Below are 18410 nucleotides of genomic sequence, written 5' to 3'. Positions count from 1 at the left end.
GCTCTGAGGGCATTTGCTCCATGTTAGCTGCGTAAAGAAGTGTCACCTGTCCAGCGTCAGAGCCTTCTTTACTAGGAGCCATTCCAGTCCCCAGTATCTGCCTTCAGGGACTGACCTACACTTGCTCAGTGACTTACGTGATGCCACTGCTCCTTATGCTTCTTGGATGACCTTGCTGGACCCATGACTCTCCAGACCTCTGTATTTCAGTACAGAGCTCAGCATTGAAGTCTCTAGAACAGACTCAGAAGTTTTCAGTCAGGTCACTTTTACGTCAAAGCCTCTGGTCCTCCCTGCCTATCAGGGCCATCTTTAATCATTCCCCCTCCTTTCTAGACATACCTTGAATGATTTGCCAGGTACATACACTGACATATACTGCTCTTCTTTAATAAAACAGAGTTTTAATGTATCCACAACTTTGGAGAACTAACCTTTTCACAAGTGGGACAGGTTTTAAAAGCTCATGACCTCGTGTCAGGTGCGGACATAAAACTCCAGCGCTGAGCAGTCATTAGCACCCTGCAGAGATATTTTATTGTCAGTGGGCTACAAAAGAAACCCCTAAGCAAATTAATATCAAATCACACATATAGCATTTATGTGTGACCCTCTAACAAAGAAGACAGTGAGTGCAGGAGCATCTGAGAGATTTACATGTGCATGTACTCCAGGAAGAAGTAAAGAGCTACACCGAATAGCAATTACTGCTCTGCCTCAAGGGACCAAATCCTTATCTGAGCTGCAGAAGCAGAACCCACCTAAGCCTAATGAGAAGTGCTCTAGCATAAAAAAAAAACACTGGTCTCTATCCTGCTATTTTAGTCATTTTTTTCTATAGTAGTTTCTTCTGCACGTTGGTTCTTTAGGGAGTAACTCCAAAACGGGGACAGACTATTGGCAGATAAAAGCGTAAGTGGTCAGCTAGTTTCAACAAAGCCACAAGGCATTTACACAGGCTGAGGATTTGGCAAATTCTCTATTAAAGGAAGCCAGCTTCTTTTCCAAGTAGGGAGATCATGAATTAGCACAGCAGACACTTGCAGCAAAGCTTGGTATTAAATTATACGTTCCAATGTACAGCATGGGGACACATATTGTGTCATTGACATTTTAATGACTTTTTCTGTCTGGAGCTCTGCCTAAAAATCAGTGGCTTGATGAGGCTCATCACTGCAAACACTTAAACTGACTTAGTGACAGAGCTGGGGAAAGGTGCAGACAAAAGGAGATTATAAAACCCTTGCTCTGGCATGCGTAAGCCATGGAAAAGCAGAAACTGCAACTGTCCCTGCAGTCCATCTAGCCCTTGATCTGGCTCTTCCCGCTCTTTACTAGGCAACAGAGAGCCCCAGAGGGAGGAGGCAGTCACAAAGTCGCGTTTCTGAAGCAGCCAGCAGAGCTGACCGCTGCTGAACAGTGAGCTCGTCAAGGAGAAGCCTGTTCTGTGCGAGGAAGGTCCCTAGTTTGCGCACATGTATTAAGGGCCAGCTCCTTTTAAAGCTAATTGCAAATCTTGTCCCTTTCAGTCACCTACACTGGATGAGGAGAGGAGAAAATTCCCATTTCCCCTCAAGTTATTTTTAGTGTCACTTGGACTCTCAAACACAAGTTTATAGCATTGAGGAAAAAGGGGAAAAAACAAGGAAAGAAAAGGACTATTTTTTCATGGTAGCCTGTTAACTATGCAAGAGGGTCTTCAGTCAGAAAACTCTAGGGCTTTTTATTCCACTTCTCATTTCCACTATTCTGTGAGAGTTTGATTTGAATCGTAAAAAGACAAAATTCCTCTTTCACCTTTCGTTTGTCTAATTAAGAAAATATTAGTAAGGGTCTTATGGAGGCCCATTCCTTGCATACCATTCTATTAGAAACAGCTTAAACCTAAGCCCAGGATGAGCAGAAACTGCACGTCCTTGTTCACAGCCCTGAGAGCACAGCTGGGGCTGGGGGCTCCTGGAGGCTGGCAGGTCCTGTCCCACCCACTCCAGCCAAGGAGCAAGACGACTGGGTGTGGTGGTTTTGCTGAAACCAGGACACTAGGGTACAGCCCCAGCCCAGGGCATCAGGCGCCCCTGGGAAAGGGACAGACAGCGTGGGCAAGTCCTGGGCCCCCAAGCAGGGGTAGGAAGAGGCTCCAGGGGAGGCTGGACAGGGCCAGCAAGGCTTGGTAGTGACCTCAGGGCCTTGAAAACAATTGAGAGAACTGCTGTCATTCACCTGTCAAGATGCATGCTTTAAAATTAGTCTCCTGTATTAAGGGCTTAAATAGGCTTTCAGAGAATCTTTGCTTCCTGATTTACCTTTTTTTTTTTTTTTTTTTTTTTTAGCAGGCCTTGCACTGTTTAATTTAATGAAGAAATACTGTAGCCTTATGCTCAAAGCAGTAAGTAAGCACTATTCTACCATCAGCAAACTCAAATGATGGAAGTCATGTAATTAACAGGCACTTTTACAGTATTCAAAATGACTGCAGAATGCTGCTGAAATGACTATGGGGCTACTGGAACTGAACTACAGGTAGCAGCTTTGTCTGCAGGAGTTCATTTGTCTAAAAATCTGCTTTCAAAGTCCCCAGAGCACTTTTCTATAATGTTATTATGGAGAATAACAAGTTTTCTACATGATAAATATTGTCAGGCTGCAAGTAATAATTACCTTTGCTAAATCCTTGAGTTTGCTAATTTATCAGTCCAGACAAGAAGTTGCTACTGAGGTTGAAAGGACTATTTAGCACATACTGCACAAAAACTATTAGCTGCCAGTGTGAGGATTTTAATGGTGTCTACCTTCCCGACACTGCAACATGTAACTTCAGCTGATGTCTCCTCTCCTGAATGAAAACCTCCTGCGTTTCTTGGTAAGATTTCCTCAGAAAAAAAAATCTTACAGAAAAGGCTGAAGCTGTGAGAAATGATGATCTAAGAAAAAAACTACATCAAGGAGAACGGCAGTTCACAGTAATGATAGTAGTGTTTAACATAGAAGGCTAGGTAAAAGGCTAAAATGGAAACAAATGAAGAAAAGAGAGCGCTCTTTCTAAAGCAGAACAAAGCTGGTTCGTTAAGTAATGACTATGTCTCCAGTTCCCTCTGATGCAAGGAGATACAGCTTCAGACTTCCTATATGGGCTTGGTATCATTCCCAGTTTTTGAGGCCTTAAATGGTTTTACCTTTTAAAATGGTAATGGTTTTTGTCAGTTATCTTAAGCTGTTAATAATGGTCTACTCTAGCTACTCATGGTGTCTTGTGCTATCATCTATGAGATGCTATAGTTATTATTCAGAGGGAACTATAAATACGGATGATGCTGCGTGAATCTGAAGCGAGGCATGTTCTCTGTCCCAAGCACTTCAGGCTGAAGACAGACAGGATACATTAACACAGTAAGATACAGAAAAAAACACAGGTCAAAGGAGGGAATGTGATAAAAGGAAAGAAAGAGAACTAATCAAGGGCTTAGATCACAAATGTATGTAGAAGGTTTTTAGCTGTGCACATAGAGTGTGTTTTGATGGTATCAAATGGATGTAAGAGGGTTTATTAAGTGGGCAAGTGAGGTAGAGACGGGAGAGAAGAAAGGAAGAGAGAGAGTGTGGCGAGCAAACACTGGAGTGAGATTCTGAGGCAGAAAGATTAGGACAGTACATTTTTCAGTTGTGATACAGGGACAAGACTGTGATGCCAGAAGGAAATACAAACTTGATTCCCTGCTTTACTTGTTCACTAGTTCCCTGAGAAGAGCCAGGGTGGAGAGCATCAGAAGGGCACTGTCGCTTATGCAAGGTTTTGTGCTACCAACAATCCCTGGTGTGTTTTTAGGATGGATTCAGGAATTCTTTAACTTCCTGTCCTTTGGGGGCACTTGTCCTGCCAGCACTTGTCAGAGTGATAAGTGGGATTAATGACCCAGGTTAAGCCCAACCAATGCACCTTTCAGAAGCAAGGGGAGGATGGCACAGCAGAGAATTAGGGAGCTCTCAGATGTTCCCTAAGGCCACCAGGGAATCTAAAATTACAGAACTGGAGAAATGTTATTCCTAGCCCTCCTTTTCACCAGCTCTAGCCTAGCCCTCCTTTTCACCAGCTCTAGCCTAGCCCTGGTAGCCAGCCAGCTCGGTCAGTTTGGCCCCTGTCCTGTTTCAGCCTCTAGAGCTACATGATTGCTCAAAAACACTCAACTCCTTCTCTGTTTACACGCATTTTCTCCCCAGTGCAAGCACCACAGGCAGTAGCTCCCTGCCTGGATTTTTTGGGTCTGTGTGATGGGCTCCCACTGACAGACCTTTCATTTCTCTAGCTGCATTCCAGGAACAGACCAGAAACTCAAAGAGATGAGCACACTGCATAAGCCCCACTTCACCTCTGCAAGACATTCCGCAACATCTGGATGAAAGATAGCAGCAGGGTCACCAATTGCTGCTGCTAGAAGAGCGGAGTGGTACAGGTGTCAGCTGGAGGTAACAAAAAGTACAAGCCCTTCCTGTGGAAAACAGAGTGCAAATAGATCTGTATCATGCTGCTTCAGCTGCCCTTTTCCAGTGACGCACCTCTGCACCTCTTATTTCCCAAAGGAACTGTCTTCCTTGTATTACTGCTTCAGTTTGCTGGTCCTTTGGATGCTCACACGATGGTGAAATGACCATAGTAGCTGCACATCAATGCTTGGACATGTGGGTGGATACCTTTTGGCTTTGGGGAGTGCTGAACCAGGGAGCCATGCTTGCTGTCCCATAGCTTTTAAGGAGGTCAGCATGGCAAGTGTTAAACCAAAAGGAAAGCTATAAAGATAGAAGGAAGACAATAACCTTAAATGGAGGAAGACAATAAATGGCAATGGATGTTAGCCGCTCTTACAGACTTCAAGGATGTAATAAAGCTGTAACATCAATCATGATTTTAACTGTTGCATACCCTGTATCAATCAGAGTTTCAATTCCCGTTGCTTACGACACTCAATCTTAAACCACACAAAATCACCAATACTGTGAATTTATAAGATCTGTTTTGCTGCAGAAGCATTAATGGTGTAGGCTGAAAAAAAATCAATGGTACATTTCAATACAAAAGCCAGCTGAGCCTTTACTAGAGAAGTAATAAGGCATTTATTATTTCAAGAGCCCTGCATTCACAATATCCCCATTCCAAAGAAAACACCCCTTCCTTCCCATTTTTTATGAGGCTAATTTGTAGTATGTCACCACTGTGAGACTTCTGAACATGTTCAGAACAAGACAATAAGAATAAGCCACAGATGAATCATGTGTAGTAAAAATCAATAAACCTTATAACTAGTCACTAAGGGAACTGATTTTATGCCTATAAAAATAAAACAATTATAGCAATATTAATGGCAGATTCATCATAGTAATATAAAAAGTCCAAGTGTGCTTGTCTGTTGGGAATCTTTAATTCATTCTTCTGTATTAAGTATTCACAAGGTAGAAGAAATGGAACCGACTTCAAGAACAAGCTTTAACTTGTAGCAATTCACCCTGTCAAAAAAAAAACAAAACACAAACCCAAAAAAAACCAGTGAAACTTTAAAAAACAGTTTTGACAATCAGTATAACTGGCTTATGCAGGAAAGGACAAAAGTTAAAGCCTCAAAAACCTGACCAGTAAATATGATTTTTTTTTCATGTCATGATTAGTGATTTCATATTACTGTGTACTGTGTTAACCGCACTGCAACAAAACAGTTGGTATAGCCACATAAAATATTTATTTTGTGGTAATGCAGGTTAAGCACAGCAAGCAACTTTTTTTTTCTTTTTTCTTTTCTTTTTTTTTTTTAAGCAACAGGTCCTCTGCTTTTAGTCATCTATTCATTTGGGGGGGGGGTGGGTAGGCAATACAGATATAATAGAAAAAAACTGCCTATGATTTATAGCACCCATTGTTGCTCTAAAATAGGTATTAGAGGTTTAAGTTCCACGAATACCATCCAAGGTGTTACCATGGGATTTTGTTGAGCCTATCAGGGTCACTTGAAAGAGGTCCACTGCCATCTGGCTTGAGCCTTGCATCGCCCACTGGGCCCAGGCCCAGCAGGGAGGCACAGGACGGCTGCAGGTGCACACCAGTGACTGAGCCCACAGAGAACTTCTGGGGACACAGACTTGTAGCTGTGTGGTAGCTGCAGCCACTGTTGTCAACACCTACGACACATCTTTCAACGTGGTCCACAGGCACCAAGAAGTACAAAACCAACTATTTTTCTTTATTCTGATTGCCAAATTATTTAAGGCAGGTATAAAAATGAAAGCATTCGATATACATTTTACATAAAATAAACTAGATTACAGCATAAAACAAGTAACCAGGCAATGGCATTAAAGTCTCTCTTCTAAAACTGGGTAATTGTAAACATTAAAAAAAAGACTGCAGGACTATTCAAGTAATAGAACAATCACAGATGTCTTCTGGTATGCAGGCTATTAGGTTATCTGCCATTCAAGATTATCAAAAAAGACATTTCATTATTCACAGATGCTCATTATCTCCATTTAAAATCTATACATTATATACAACACAGTTTTTGTGGTACTAGAATCCCCATGCCTTCCAAAGGTATATTTTTCACAATACACAATTACAATGAAACAGTGAATACAGTAACATTTTACACTGATGCATCTTATTAGGAGCCACCAAATAGACGTCTACATTGTACCAAAGTGTCATCACAGTTAGCCTCTCTGAGAGCTTGTGGGAAATATCAGAAGGGTATGCAAGGTTCAGGCACACTGATACATAACATTATTTATTTACAACTGGAAAGGAAAAAAAAAGGGAAAAAAAGGAAGAAGAAAAAAGAAACAAAGAGCCTTTTGCAGCTAACGCTTTCTAAACATGACAAATACATATCTCCTTTTACTGTGTGGTTCGCAACTTAGCAGCAGACCCTGTGTGCGAGCCTTGGTACTGATACAAAAAAAGTAAAGAATATATATATATTTTTATATATATATGTATATATATATATACGCATATATATATATATAAAAACAGAAGTCTAATTACAGCAACATTTGTTACTCTGTGATAAAATCTGCAATTTACAAAAATGAAATGACTGGTTTTTGCCTGCCATTAAGGCATTTCAAATTAACACCATGGAACTGATGTCTGTAATAAAGCGCTTCCTCATGTGATCCAGTCACATGACAATGTACGTCTCCAAACTCATCATTCTCTGAAAAGAGAAAGAAGAATGTTTTAGTATGCAGTATCCCTTCCTCCTAGTTTTTTCTGCACCTCAGTATTTCATTTCATGAAATGAAATCTGCACAGTACTCTCACTCCCAGGAAAGAAAGACAGTAACCCATGTCCTTGTCCCTCCCCTGCCAGAAACAAGTAACCTGTGCTGGGATTTATCTTCTGGGTTCTGACACTCTAGCATCCATCAGCTCTTTCAGGGCTACAGACCTTTCTCACTCAAGTAATTCCAGCTAAGAGCCTTACACAGTCATTCAGAGTCAGCGTTCAGAAAGACACCGATAACCATGGAACGTTGCAGTACTACTGAATGCATTAAACTCTGAGGCTTAACATGGCAGCGATGAAAGAAACCCTAACATTAAGGATGCTTTGCGTTTTTCACTTGAGGTGGGATCATTATGATATATAAGACTGTTTTTCCTCTTGCTCCTTCCTCTTGAAGACTAAGGATGATGGTTGAAGAGTAAATTCTACTGAAAACCTAGTAAAAAACTGAGAGGCAAATGCATGGAATGGGTATGTAACTTAAATACAATGCCACTTCTAATGGACTCCAAAGCAAATCCCTCTGAAAGCAAAATCAGCAAACCAGGCAGACTCGCAGAATAGGTAAAATCTTGGTAGTACATGGATCTAACTGAACATGAACTTTAAATCCCTTTTATAAGAACTTTGGATCTGAAATTATATTGCATAATAACTTGTTTTATTTTAATGCTAATCCTTAAAACATAGTCTACGGAAAATCTCAGGAGATAGACTACTTGTTCCTTCTTAATGATCTATGTTACAGTTCAAGAATAAAACTAAGGACAAAATGTCACCTTAAAGAGAATAAAACTACAATTATCCCAAAGTCCCAAATTTTGTCTTCAACCTTAAAAACTGTGTCATACAAGGAACTGCAGACCATCAGGCTATAAAATCTATTATTCGTTTTCTCCTCTCTATGTTAAGATACATAATTTAAGATTTACTGGCTATTTACCTTCTTTGTGCAGGAAACATACCAGATGCAGATGCCTGCGCAGCCACCTGCTGAGTGGCAACAAGGGCAGCAGAGGTCAATCCTAAGGGAAAGAAGAAACAAAGGAATGTGGATGTGTTTCTGGTTTTAATAGATTTTTGTTCTCAGAGAAATGTTAGGAAACATCTCTAAGACAAAAAATTCCACCATCAGAAAATGGTGGGGTTTTAACACTACATAAAAAGCAAATATTTCCAGCAACTGTGTTAAGACAGCCTGCCGACTATGATCAATATGCCTTCATATGGTAAACTGAATTGTCCTTCATAGGTATTTTACAAGAAAATACAGCATTCCTACTTGTTGTATTCCCTTCCAAGTACTGCACTGCATGGTGCTAAGGTTTGTATGAGTTCCTGAATAGGAAGCTCAGTAGAAATAATAGGTACCAGGAAACAACAAGAATCAAAAGTCACAGTGAATTACAGAAACGACATGCCAGCTGCTCAGAATACAATACTTTCATAATAACTTATCATTTTTATAGTTTTCCTACCGAACAAGCATAATGCATCCCAAAAGGCATATGGAATCACTGAATCAAACTGAGAAATGTCAAGACTTTTACACAGGAAAAATAACTGCTGAGGCACCAAGTGAATGTAATGAATTAATGTCATTTAGCCACCAATTGTGATAGCATGTACTTTGCTGCATGGGAGGAAATCTCCTTTTAATTCAGCTAGAGTCCAGGGTTAAGGAAAACCGTCAAAGACTGGTATAAAACCTAGGGAGAATGAATCGTATCTTGCTTTTTCCCTGACTGCAACTTTGTGCACTGCATTTGCCAAAATACAAAGAGTCCTCTTTCAGATGGTCAATTTATAACAAACTCGAACCCTTGTGACTGCAATGCCTTGTACATAAAATATGCTCACTATAAAAAGCTTTTGTCTTTGCTACACTTCTTCCATTGCTTACACAACTCTAGTTATACAAAAAGGAGGTTGTTTGGTTTGGTTTCTTTAATGCCTTTCAGCCAGCTAATGTCAGTTTGCAGTAGGAATCAAAACACTCACGTGAATGACAGCCTAACTGGTACATCTTTAAAAATGCTTCCAAAACTCAGTTTTGGAAACAAAACCTGGTATTTCTCAGACATGAAGCTATTCATTTGCTGTTAGTCCATGCTGTGAATTTTCAAGCCCTCTTCTCAAAGTAAGACACTTCTCATTAACAAGGGGATCTCTATTCAAAATGCTTTACATAGGTATGATTTCAAATGTTAAGGTAACAATTCCATAAGGCAAGCTAATCTCACCTTTGTAAATCTTCTGCTCACCTTGAAATGGGTCATATTGTCCAGGTATAAGGGGGTAACCCATTCCAACATGAGTGTGATGGTGTGTATGGAGATGCCGCTGGCTAAAAGGAGAATGACGGTCTCGCTCCCTTTCTGCTTCCCGTTCACGCTCAGATGCTGATTTTTCCACAGGCTAGTAAAGTGAAAGAAAACTGATGTGAGGATTTTAAAAGGGACGAAATCACAACAAAACCACACTTGCCATTACTTGCCAACAAACTTTTGAATTCAAATAACGAAGCTGGTTTTTTTTCTGAAGAAGAAGTATCTCTACTGGATTATTTGCACTTGCTTCTAATCTAAAGCTGGTGTATCTGGCTAGTGGAAGATTTTCCAAGGCACAGAGATTTTGAGGCAACACACTGCAGCTTGAAGCTACCATAATGACTTCTAGTTTTGGGCTTCCTTAAGCTTGGCTGACTTGCCAATGCCTGAACAACCTAGCTGAGCTCCTGAAAGCTGATGTAAATGAATCCTCAGCCCTCTTTAATGCACTCTGGGGACCAAACCTGCCTGAATAGCAAGAAAGCCCTTTTAAAAATAGAATCAGAGTCAGTGACTTGCTCACAGTTAAAACTAGCACCAACTTTCCTGTAAAAATAAAATAACAGTATTTGCTCCAATGTGAAATCTTCAGAAATAGGAGCCGGTAAACTGCTATTTGGAACATGTGACTTCTTGCTAAATACAGGGAGGGGACATTACCAAATCTCACAGTCCAACTTCTCATTTTATTAGTGGTTTCCAAACAGGAGCTTCCAGTTTAACTGCAATAAACTGTGCACCAGGAGGCATCTCTGAATCTATGTTTCTATATGAGGCCATTCATTTCAGATAGGAAGACTGAGCACAGAACTGTGTTATATGTGTCACTTCCAGTTTATGCCACAGAAGCATCCTGACTATAAATTGCTTTTATTTTAAACAGTACTATAAAGAAGAAGCATGCATTCAGAGCTTGATGCTAGATTATGTGCATCTTAAAATGACGTTCTCTACCCCTCCCTACCCCTCCCTATATGTACCGCTCTTCAGTAATAACAGATGAAGCCTTACAACAGGGGACTTGCTGCGATACTGGTTGGCATGCTGCTGGAGCAAATCCAGTGCTTTGGACTCAGTGGTTGATTTTGCATTGATGCTTGGGCTGGTATTGACTTTCTCCGCCTCTTCTCTCCCTGACATCTTCCCATAAACTGGATAATGAAATCCTGGAGAGAGATAGGCCCCTGCAGGTAAACAATAAATACCACATCAAGTTACTGTTTTTACATTTTGGTTATATCAAGGTGGGAGGAGGGGATGCCAGGACAGAGGATAACATCAAAAATGGATCATGTGACTGTCAAACAGCATCTTTGCTCTTCAATTTCTTCACCTAATTTACCCTGATAAATGGAGGTTATAAACAGGGTTGAGCTGATAGCCATTTCAGACATTTATGGGTCCTCTTTAAGTGAAAGAAATAGTAACTCTAATGGTTCTGACAGTAAGTGCTTAGAATATTTTTATAGGCAATAAACTATCTGTCAGTCTAACAGCAACAGCAGACTGTCCAGGGTTGAGAAAACTGTAGCTGCGAACTGTGACAGTTCATAAAAGTAACATCTTGTATTAAATCAGTTTCATCTACAGAACTTTCCCTAGTAGAAGCACAAGCAAAACAAATGTCACCCATGAAGCTTCTAATTTACCCTAGCTACTAACAGAAGTATTAAAATGCAGGCTTTTACTGCACTTTACAGATGTAAATCTTAACTAACATGCAAGGTAAATTTCAGAATACATACCAGGATAGCTGTGCATTAGGACAGGAGAGACTGCGCGATAGGCTGGATGGTTGGGATCATACATCTGTGGATAAGGATAAGCATGCAAGTACTGGATATATGACTGATGCTGACTCATTGGTGAGGAAACTGCTACTCTAGCACCCCGAGAGTCCTTCCAATTTACAGGAGTCTTTCGATCATCGGTTTTTATCTTGCTCTCATCCACTGATTGAGAATCAGAACGCTTGACTTCCTTAGGCTCCTCTTTAATGCTTGTTAATGAGACAGGAAGGTTAGGCAGGGAACTTTCCTTGTTAGGTGTTTTTCTAGGGCTGTCTTCTTTTAACTTTTTCTCACGATCAAGTTCTTCTGATTTTTGCTGATCAAGGTATTTGGGCTGATAGACATAATGATGCCATGTTCGTGAATCTGGATCCTAATAGGGAGGAGAAAAAAAAATTTGTTCTGAACTTAGATGATGAAATAAGATCGTTATTGATATTTCTCATACATCAGCTAATGCATTTTAACAGCCGTTTTAGTAACATATCCCTATTACATAGAGAAGAGGTTTACGTGCTCCAGAGTGCCTTGGAGCTCAAAGTCAAACCAATATTCCCATGAAGAAGCAAGAGACTATTATCAAAATTTAATTCAATTGTTTCATCTTATATCCTTCTTCCTGCTTTTAACTAGTTTAATCATGAAATACATATGCATTGTATAAAAGTTCTGAGACCATGCTATTCATAAAACATTTTAACTAAAGCCCACAGAGAGATTTTCCCACTAGAGAGCAAAAAGTATCTGTGAACCACAAAATTAAAGCTAGCTAACAATATGCCAGAGCACTTAGATTACCTGGAACAATGAACTTGAAAAACTGAATTAGCTGGAAAGATGCTAATGCTGCCTCTGATATTACAAACATACAGGAATCAGTGGAAGTCAGACATTAAGGCAGACTTCTTCAGCTGACAGTCTCATTTCAAGTTTGTAAAATTACACACGGATAAGCATCTACAGGATCAGGGCCACGTGGTTTAAAGAACATGTACAGGATATTATAAATACATTTTTGCATAATATATTACATAGATCAGTTTACCAACACGTTACAGGATTAGTGAGTTCTTTACAAGACTACACCAAATCAGTACAGAGCAGTAACAGGAAGACAGTTTTTTTTCTAACACAGGATACGCAAGAGCTAATTGTAAACATTGTTTCCAGTTGATACACATTTATGGGACATGCAACAGAAACCTAAGCACACAACTAGAAGCTTGGACAGCCTGGTTCAAATACTCATTTGAATCAGCAGAAACCTTCTTCTACTGGGGGCTGTGTACCATTCCACTTCCTTTAGATCTCCCTAACTTCCACTCACCTGACCACACTGTATCTTGAAAGACAGCCCGTAAGGGTGAAGTCTGGGACGTACTGTACACCAGAACATGAAAGCATGAAGCACTGAGGCTTCGGTTCAGAGCACAGAGACAGTCACATTGCCTCGAACGAAGGCAATGTGACATCTAGGAAGGTCAGCACAAAGCCACTGGATGAAATTCTGGTTCCACTGAAGTCAATGGCAAAACTATCACTGACTTCAATGGATACAGGATTTCATCCATTGTGTAGGTCTGTAGGGGCCAGGGGTTGGTTGAGGAGAGAAGGGGAACTTAACTGCTTCAAAAAGGTCACCTTGGGTTAAGATAAAGAGCTGAGCTTCAAGCCAACTCTTCAAAGAACCAGCTCACCCATCCTTAGTAAATGCCAACTGTCATTTAACAAAAAAAAAAAGAAACACTTCAAACCATGTTTCAAATCTTCTTTAAGTCCTCTCACAATGAAAGCTGCTTATTTTGCTTGAAATTTCTCATTTCTGAACTAAGCAAATTACTTAGAATTTACATCTAAAAGAGAAATCTAATTCTATTTTATTCATGCATGTAATTTTAAATAGTCTATTCAGGTCTTAAGCCTGGCTTCTGTCACCACCTTGCTAGATTTTTTTTTTCCTTTTTCTTTTCAAACAGCTCAACTGAAAGGTCTGTTGGTCTATTCACAGATTACAGTATTATCCAGCATGAAAAAAAGGATGGTGGAGTTTGTTTGGCTGCAAAGGTAGAAGAACACAGCAGAATCAGCGACAAAATCTCACATGACTTAAGGATAAATCAAGACACACTTGTTACATTTCCTGTGATCTCACCTGTTTAAATCTTGTGGTTGGATCTATTCCCGTTTGCTTCATGGAGTCCATAACAGATTTCATCTCCACAGCCTCCTTTATGAGCTGGTGGTTTTCCATTTGTTTGGCTTTGAAACTGTCAGACTGAAGCTGCTGCTGGTGATTGGAAAGGATCTGTGATTTGCTTGTCTCCTCACCTTTGTTAGGGACTGACGACCCTATTTTAGTGTTATTTTTGCTGGGCTCCGGAGTTGAAGGGGCCTTTGAAATAGTGGCAGATGGAATGTTCTTCTGCTTGTCATCCTTCCCAATCTCCTTCAAGGGGGGGTCATTCTTCCTTTCACAGTCCCTCCCAGTTTGTGCCATCTTCTGTTCTGCTAATCTCTGGTCCTCATAGTATTTTTCATACTGCTGCCTGTAAGCAGGGTTAGAGGCCATCAAGGACTTTTGGTCCATATAGAGGCCATAGGCATACTGTCCATAATAAAGTGACTGAGCAAGTGCAGGGTGCCTTTGCGTTATTACTGACTGATGTTGTGGCTGCAAATTAGAGGAAGTGCTTTCACTTTTCTTGGCATCTGACAGTTCTGCCTTCTCTTTCTTTTCAGCATCTTCCTCAGCCTCTTTTTTGATCTTCAGTCCCTGTGGGGTACTGCTGTTCCCAGCTGCTGGGCCACTGACCTGTCCAGAGTGCATGTAACTTGGGGAATAATAAGGATCGTAGCCATGGTAATAGGGAGAATGGGACTCTTTCGCTTGAGCTGATTGTGCTGTGGTTGAAGAATGTCCTTTTACAACACCGTCCTTATTAGAAATAATATCCGACGGAGAGCTGGCCTTTGACCTCATGCCCTCTGACCTGCTGTCAGAGCCACCATCATCAGCCGCATCAGAAATATCCGAGTAAGCAGGGCTGTTAGTTTTAGCGGCCGCACTATCTGCACCATTTTGTGTCAACACGTGCAGTGGCGCCATGGCAGATTGTCCATTCACCAAAGTGCTGCATTCCATCCTGGAGGCACTCCCTATGGAAGGGCTGGGCGCATTGTCTGTGAACGTGTAAACCTTATCAGCTTCAGCCTTAATACTTGCCATCCTGCTCTCTTGAGACTCTGACAGTCCATTAGCTAGCACTTCATTCTTGTTGAGATGGTCCTTTAAAAAATGTCCAGATAAGTCTTTCCCAGACCCTTTTGAATCCTCCAGCTTTCCCAGCTTAGAATCCATCTTGGGGCTTCCTGTCTCTTTGCTTTCTTTGTCCTTCAGCTTTCGCTTCTCCTTTTTCTTTTTGTCTTTGAGTGATGTGAGAGCTGGGTTTACAGTGCTTGGCTCTCCCATAATTGTGGGCTTTGGTTGAATAGGTTTTAGCGGAGGGCTCTTTGGTGTAGCCTGAACAATAGTAGTTGTTAGAGAGGGCAGTCCCGGTATTGTCCCCGTAGTGGTGGTTGTAAAGGCTGTAGTAGGTATAGCTATTAATTGGGGAGGAGTCGGTGCTGGCGCTGGGGCAATGGGCCTGGCAGTTTTCAGTTTGGAAAGGTTTTTATCCACTTTGCAATTGTTCGCTTTCTTGCCTTTATCACCCAAACCCTTCTTGTCGATTAACCCTTCAGCCTCCAATTTCGGCATTTCGGTTTGCAAACCACCATCTGCTACCGAGCAATTATCCAGTGTGGCTGCCATGTTAGAAATTACCGGAAGGCTGTTCAATTCACTGTTCAGACCTTTCTTTTTGCCAGAATTCTTGCCAGTTTTGGAACTGATAACCGAACCAGGGCCGTTGCTGGTCAGTTCCCTTTTTCCCTTGGGGGTCCCTGGGGTAGTGATAGAGGAAGGAGATGTCGGTGCTTTTAGTGGATCAAAGCCTGGCAAATTTGTGCTTGGCTCACTGCATTCAAGTGCCACATTACTCAATGCTTCCTCACAGTCTGAAATTTTATCTTCACTGTCAGGCTCAAACTCCAGTTTATTCTCTGGGTCTAAATGTGCATGAGCCTGATGGTATCGTAGTCCATTAATGTGCTTGTACTTTTTGTTGCAGTTGGGGTGAGGACAGTCGATCAGCACTGGAGAAGAGCAGCCTTGGTCCAAAAAAGTAGTCTCAGGTTTCCCCTGTGGGGTGGTGGGAGTGCTTCTAGAGTTAGTACGAACACGTTTTCCAGATTTATTGTCCTCTGAACTGGAGTTCAAATCTAGTTCCATTGGAGGTTTAGTTTTCCTCTTGTTAGTGGATGAGGGGCTGGCTTTGACTTCATCTATGGCGCAATTTGGGGGTGTCCTGCGCCCACTTGAGTTAAGGCTGCCCCTCCTCCCCTTCCCATTGGCACCACCTCGATTCTTATTCTGAAGTCCTCTGGACTCTGCAAAACTTGCATCACTCCCAGGTACAGCTGCAGCTGCAGCGGACCTTGCCCGCTTTCCCCTGCCCCGTCCTCCGCGCATTTCCAGGTCACTTGTTGGCGATTCACAAAACCTATATAAACAAGAGCAGATTCCATCAGCAGGAGCTGTGAACTGAACAAATACCAAAACAACACCACGTCCCATAACAGAACCTTCATACATGTTAAAGATGTCCATCTTCCAAATGAGAATGTTACAGTCTCAAAGGGAAAGTCATTTAAAAAGGACAAAAATGGTAAGAACAAGACCACCTAATTAGAACAATGGAGAAAAAAAATTCCAAACTTACAGAAATGCATTTTTAAGTTAATTGCCCTCTGACTGAATCCCAGATATTTCCCCCTCCCTCTCAAAAACACAAACCAAAAAGAAATAAAAACTCCCACCCCTCATTTCAGCGTGGAACAGAGAATTACTCTTTTCACTGGTGCATGTTTTCAATTATAACCAGTTGTTTTTTATTAATCTCTGTACAGACTCTTGACAGAGATTGGGGGTGAAAATACAGCAGAGAAAAAACATATTCAGAATGACTGCCTACCTAGGAGGGGCCCAGTCATGCTTTGTGCAGTCCAGCAGTGTTCCCACATAAGTCTTGTTCCTCCACGTAACATTTACCACTAGGACACCTGCCAGTGGGAGAAAAACAAAGTATTATCACAGTCAGAACAATAACTGGGGTAGGCTTTTTGTTTTGCTGTTTTTTCTTTTTTTTTTTTCTCTCCTTCCCCACAAAGGGAGAGCTTTATTCTCATTTGCTTTCAAACACTGTGGTCTATACTCTTCCTCTTTTCTGGTTTCAGTGACCTCAAGGTAAAATCCACAGGAAAGACAGCAAATGACGAACAAGACTGTGTGCGCATGTGCATGTGTGTAAGAGAGAGTGTGTGCCTGCGTGACTGTGTGTGTAATCAAGATACAGCTGACAGAAGGAAATGGGTTTTGCCATGTCCTGCTGTAAAACAGCAACACTCACCTCTTAATTTTGCTATTATTGCACATAATTGCTTTCGCTTGGCAGTCAGCCAGCATAAACTAAGCACCAGTTACAGTGTTTAAATCAGTAGGTGACTAAGAAGAATCTGCTTTGCTTTGAACAATATGATAATGATGCTTCTATTTATTTGAAATTGCATATATCTAAACACACAAACACACACACATACAGTGTAAGTTTTGTTCAGCATATATAGATGGAAACATGTATTTTTTGCCTTGCTTTTTCTTCTGTGGGAAGCAAGAGACGAGACACGAAATTGTAACCATACAGTAAAGCTAAGAGGAATCACAATATAGGTGCATAGAAAGAGATCCTTTTAAAATGTACTGTAATTCAGTTGCTTTTCCACTTACAACTTTTATTAAACATAAATTTGTCTGTCCACCTGAAGCAGACTTCCCATTTTGGTTTATTCAAATCATCCCGTTAAAACGTGTGCACGGTATGGTCATCCTAACTAACAATAAAGCAAATGGAGATGTCATTCAAATGTTTTCAGGTTGCCCTCAGACACTTCTTCATATAATTTATCATCATGTTTATGGACTAGCCAGCATAGAGACCCCTTTAATTCATTAACTCCTGCAGACAAACACTAGGTAGTATTACTGAACCAGCCATCTCTTCTCATTAGAAGATACACAGAAATAAAAAATGTATTTCACCTAGCAAAGAAAGGCACAATGCGAAATGTTTCCAGTTTACGAGAGGTGTGAAGACGCTAACTTGCAGCTGCCAGCTTTGTGATTTGTTTTTCCTCTGCACTTCCCTTGTTCTAGCTGCAGTGTTTCTGTAACGGATATAATAATGGCACTGTGCCAGAACCTTTCCAGCCGGTCTTTTCGCTTTGTCTTACCAGCACGGTTTCTAATTTTGCACTAAAAACGATCCCTCTCTGCTGCACCAAGGTAAAGTAAACATGCAACCAGCCGCCTATTTCCTCAGGGGCCCTTTTAGCAGCAGGGAAGCATTTGAAGCGTTGTTAGCAGAGGTACCAGGCAAGAAGGGATTTCCTTGAAAATTCTCTGTAGCAGATTTGAAAATTATTCCCCATAAGGTTTTAAGTTGCCACTTCGATAAGGCAACTAGAATATCATGGGGTGAACAACAAATGGCTCTTCCAGCCAGGGTCAGGGCTGGGCTTTGAAGGCCGGGAAGGATTAGGGTTAAAGCGCTGTGCCGTGTTTTTATGGCCTAGGCAAACCAGACAGCCTGTAAAGAAAACCAAACACACCGCGCCCTCCGGGCCCGAAATGGCGGGGGTGAGGCCGCCGCCGCGCCCCTCAGCCCCGCTCCCGCCCGCTGCCAACCTCGGCTTCTGATTGGCCGCACCCGGCCCCGCGGAACCCGCCGCCGCCACCCCCATTGGCGGCAGCGGCCCGGCCGGTGTTGGGGGCGGGAAGCGTGTGCAGGCCGACCGGGTGGTGCGGAGGTTGGGCCGTCCGTCTGTCCTTGCCGACGGCACCCGCGCCCCGCCCGGCCGAAGCC

General features: G+C 41.7%; 1 protein-coding gene across 3 annotated transcripts in view; it reads right to left on the bottom strand.

Annotated features, from left to right (window-relative positions):
* Positions 1 to 5087: 5087 nt before the first annotated feature.
* Positions 5088 to 18410, bottom strand: part of ZNF608 (zinc finger protein 608) — an 86408-nt gene continuing 73085 nt past the window's right edge. Inside the window, exons 4-10 of one of the 3 annotated variants that reach the window (XM_086771111.1) lie at positions 16464 to 16551; positions 13544 to 15992; positions 11347 to 11764; positions 10613 to 10785; positions 9515 to 9689; positions 8215 to 8296; positions 5088 to 7199 (exon numbers count right to left, since the gene is read on the bottom strand). In XM_086771111.1, coding sequence (XP_086627237.1) covers positions 7193 to 7199; positions 8215 to 8296; positions 9515 to 9689; positions 10613 to 10785; positions 11347 to 11764; positions 13544 to 15992; positions 16464 to 16551 — 3392 coding nt within the window. In that variant the 3' untranslated portion in view covers positions 5088 to 7192. The remainder of the gene's footprint in view (positions 7200 to 8214; positions 8297 to 9514; positions 9690 to 10612; positions 10786 to 11346; positions 11765 to 13543; positions 15993 to 16463; positions 16552 to 18410) is intronic. The other 2 variants (XM_086771112.1, XM_086771113.1) reach the window with 2 other exon arrangements.

This window comes from Chlamydotis macqueenii, chromosome Z (assembly GCF_036417535.1).
Source record: "Chlamydotis macqueenii isolate bChlMac1 chromosome Z, bChlMac1.mat, whole genome shotgun sequence".
Lineage (NCBI taxonomy): Eukaryota > Metazoa > Chordata > Aves > Otidiformes > Otididae > Chlamydotis > Chlamydotis macqueenii.
Note: the sequence above shows the minus strand (reverse complement) of the source record. Positions and strands in the feature narration are given on the sequence as shown.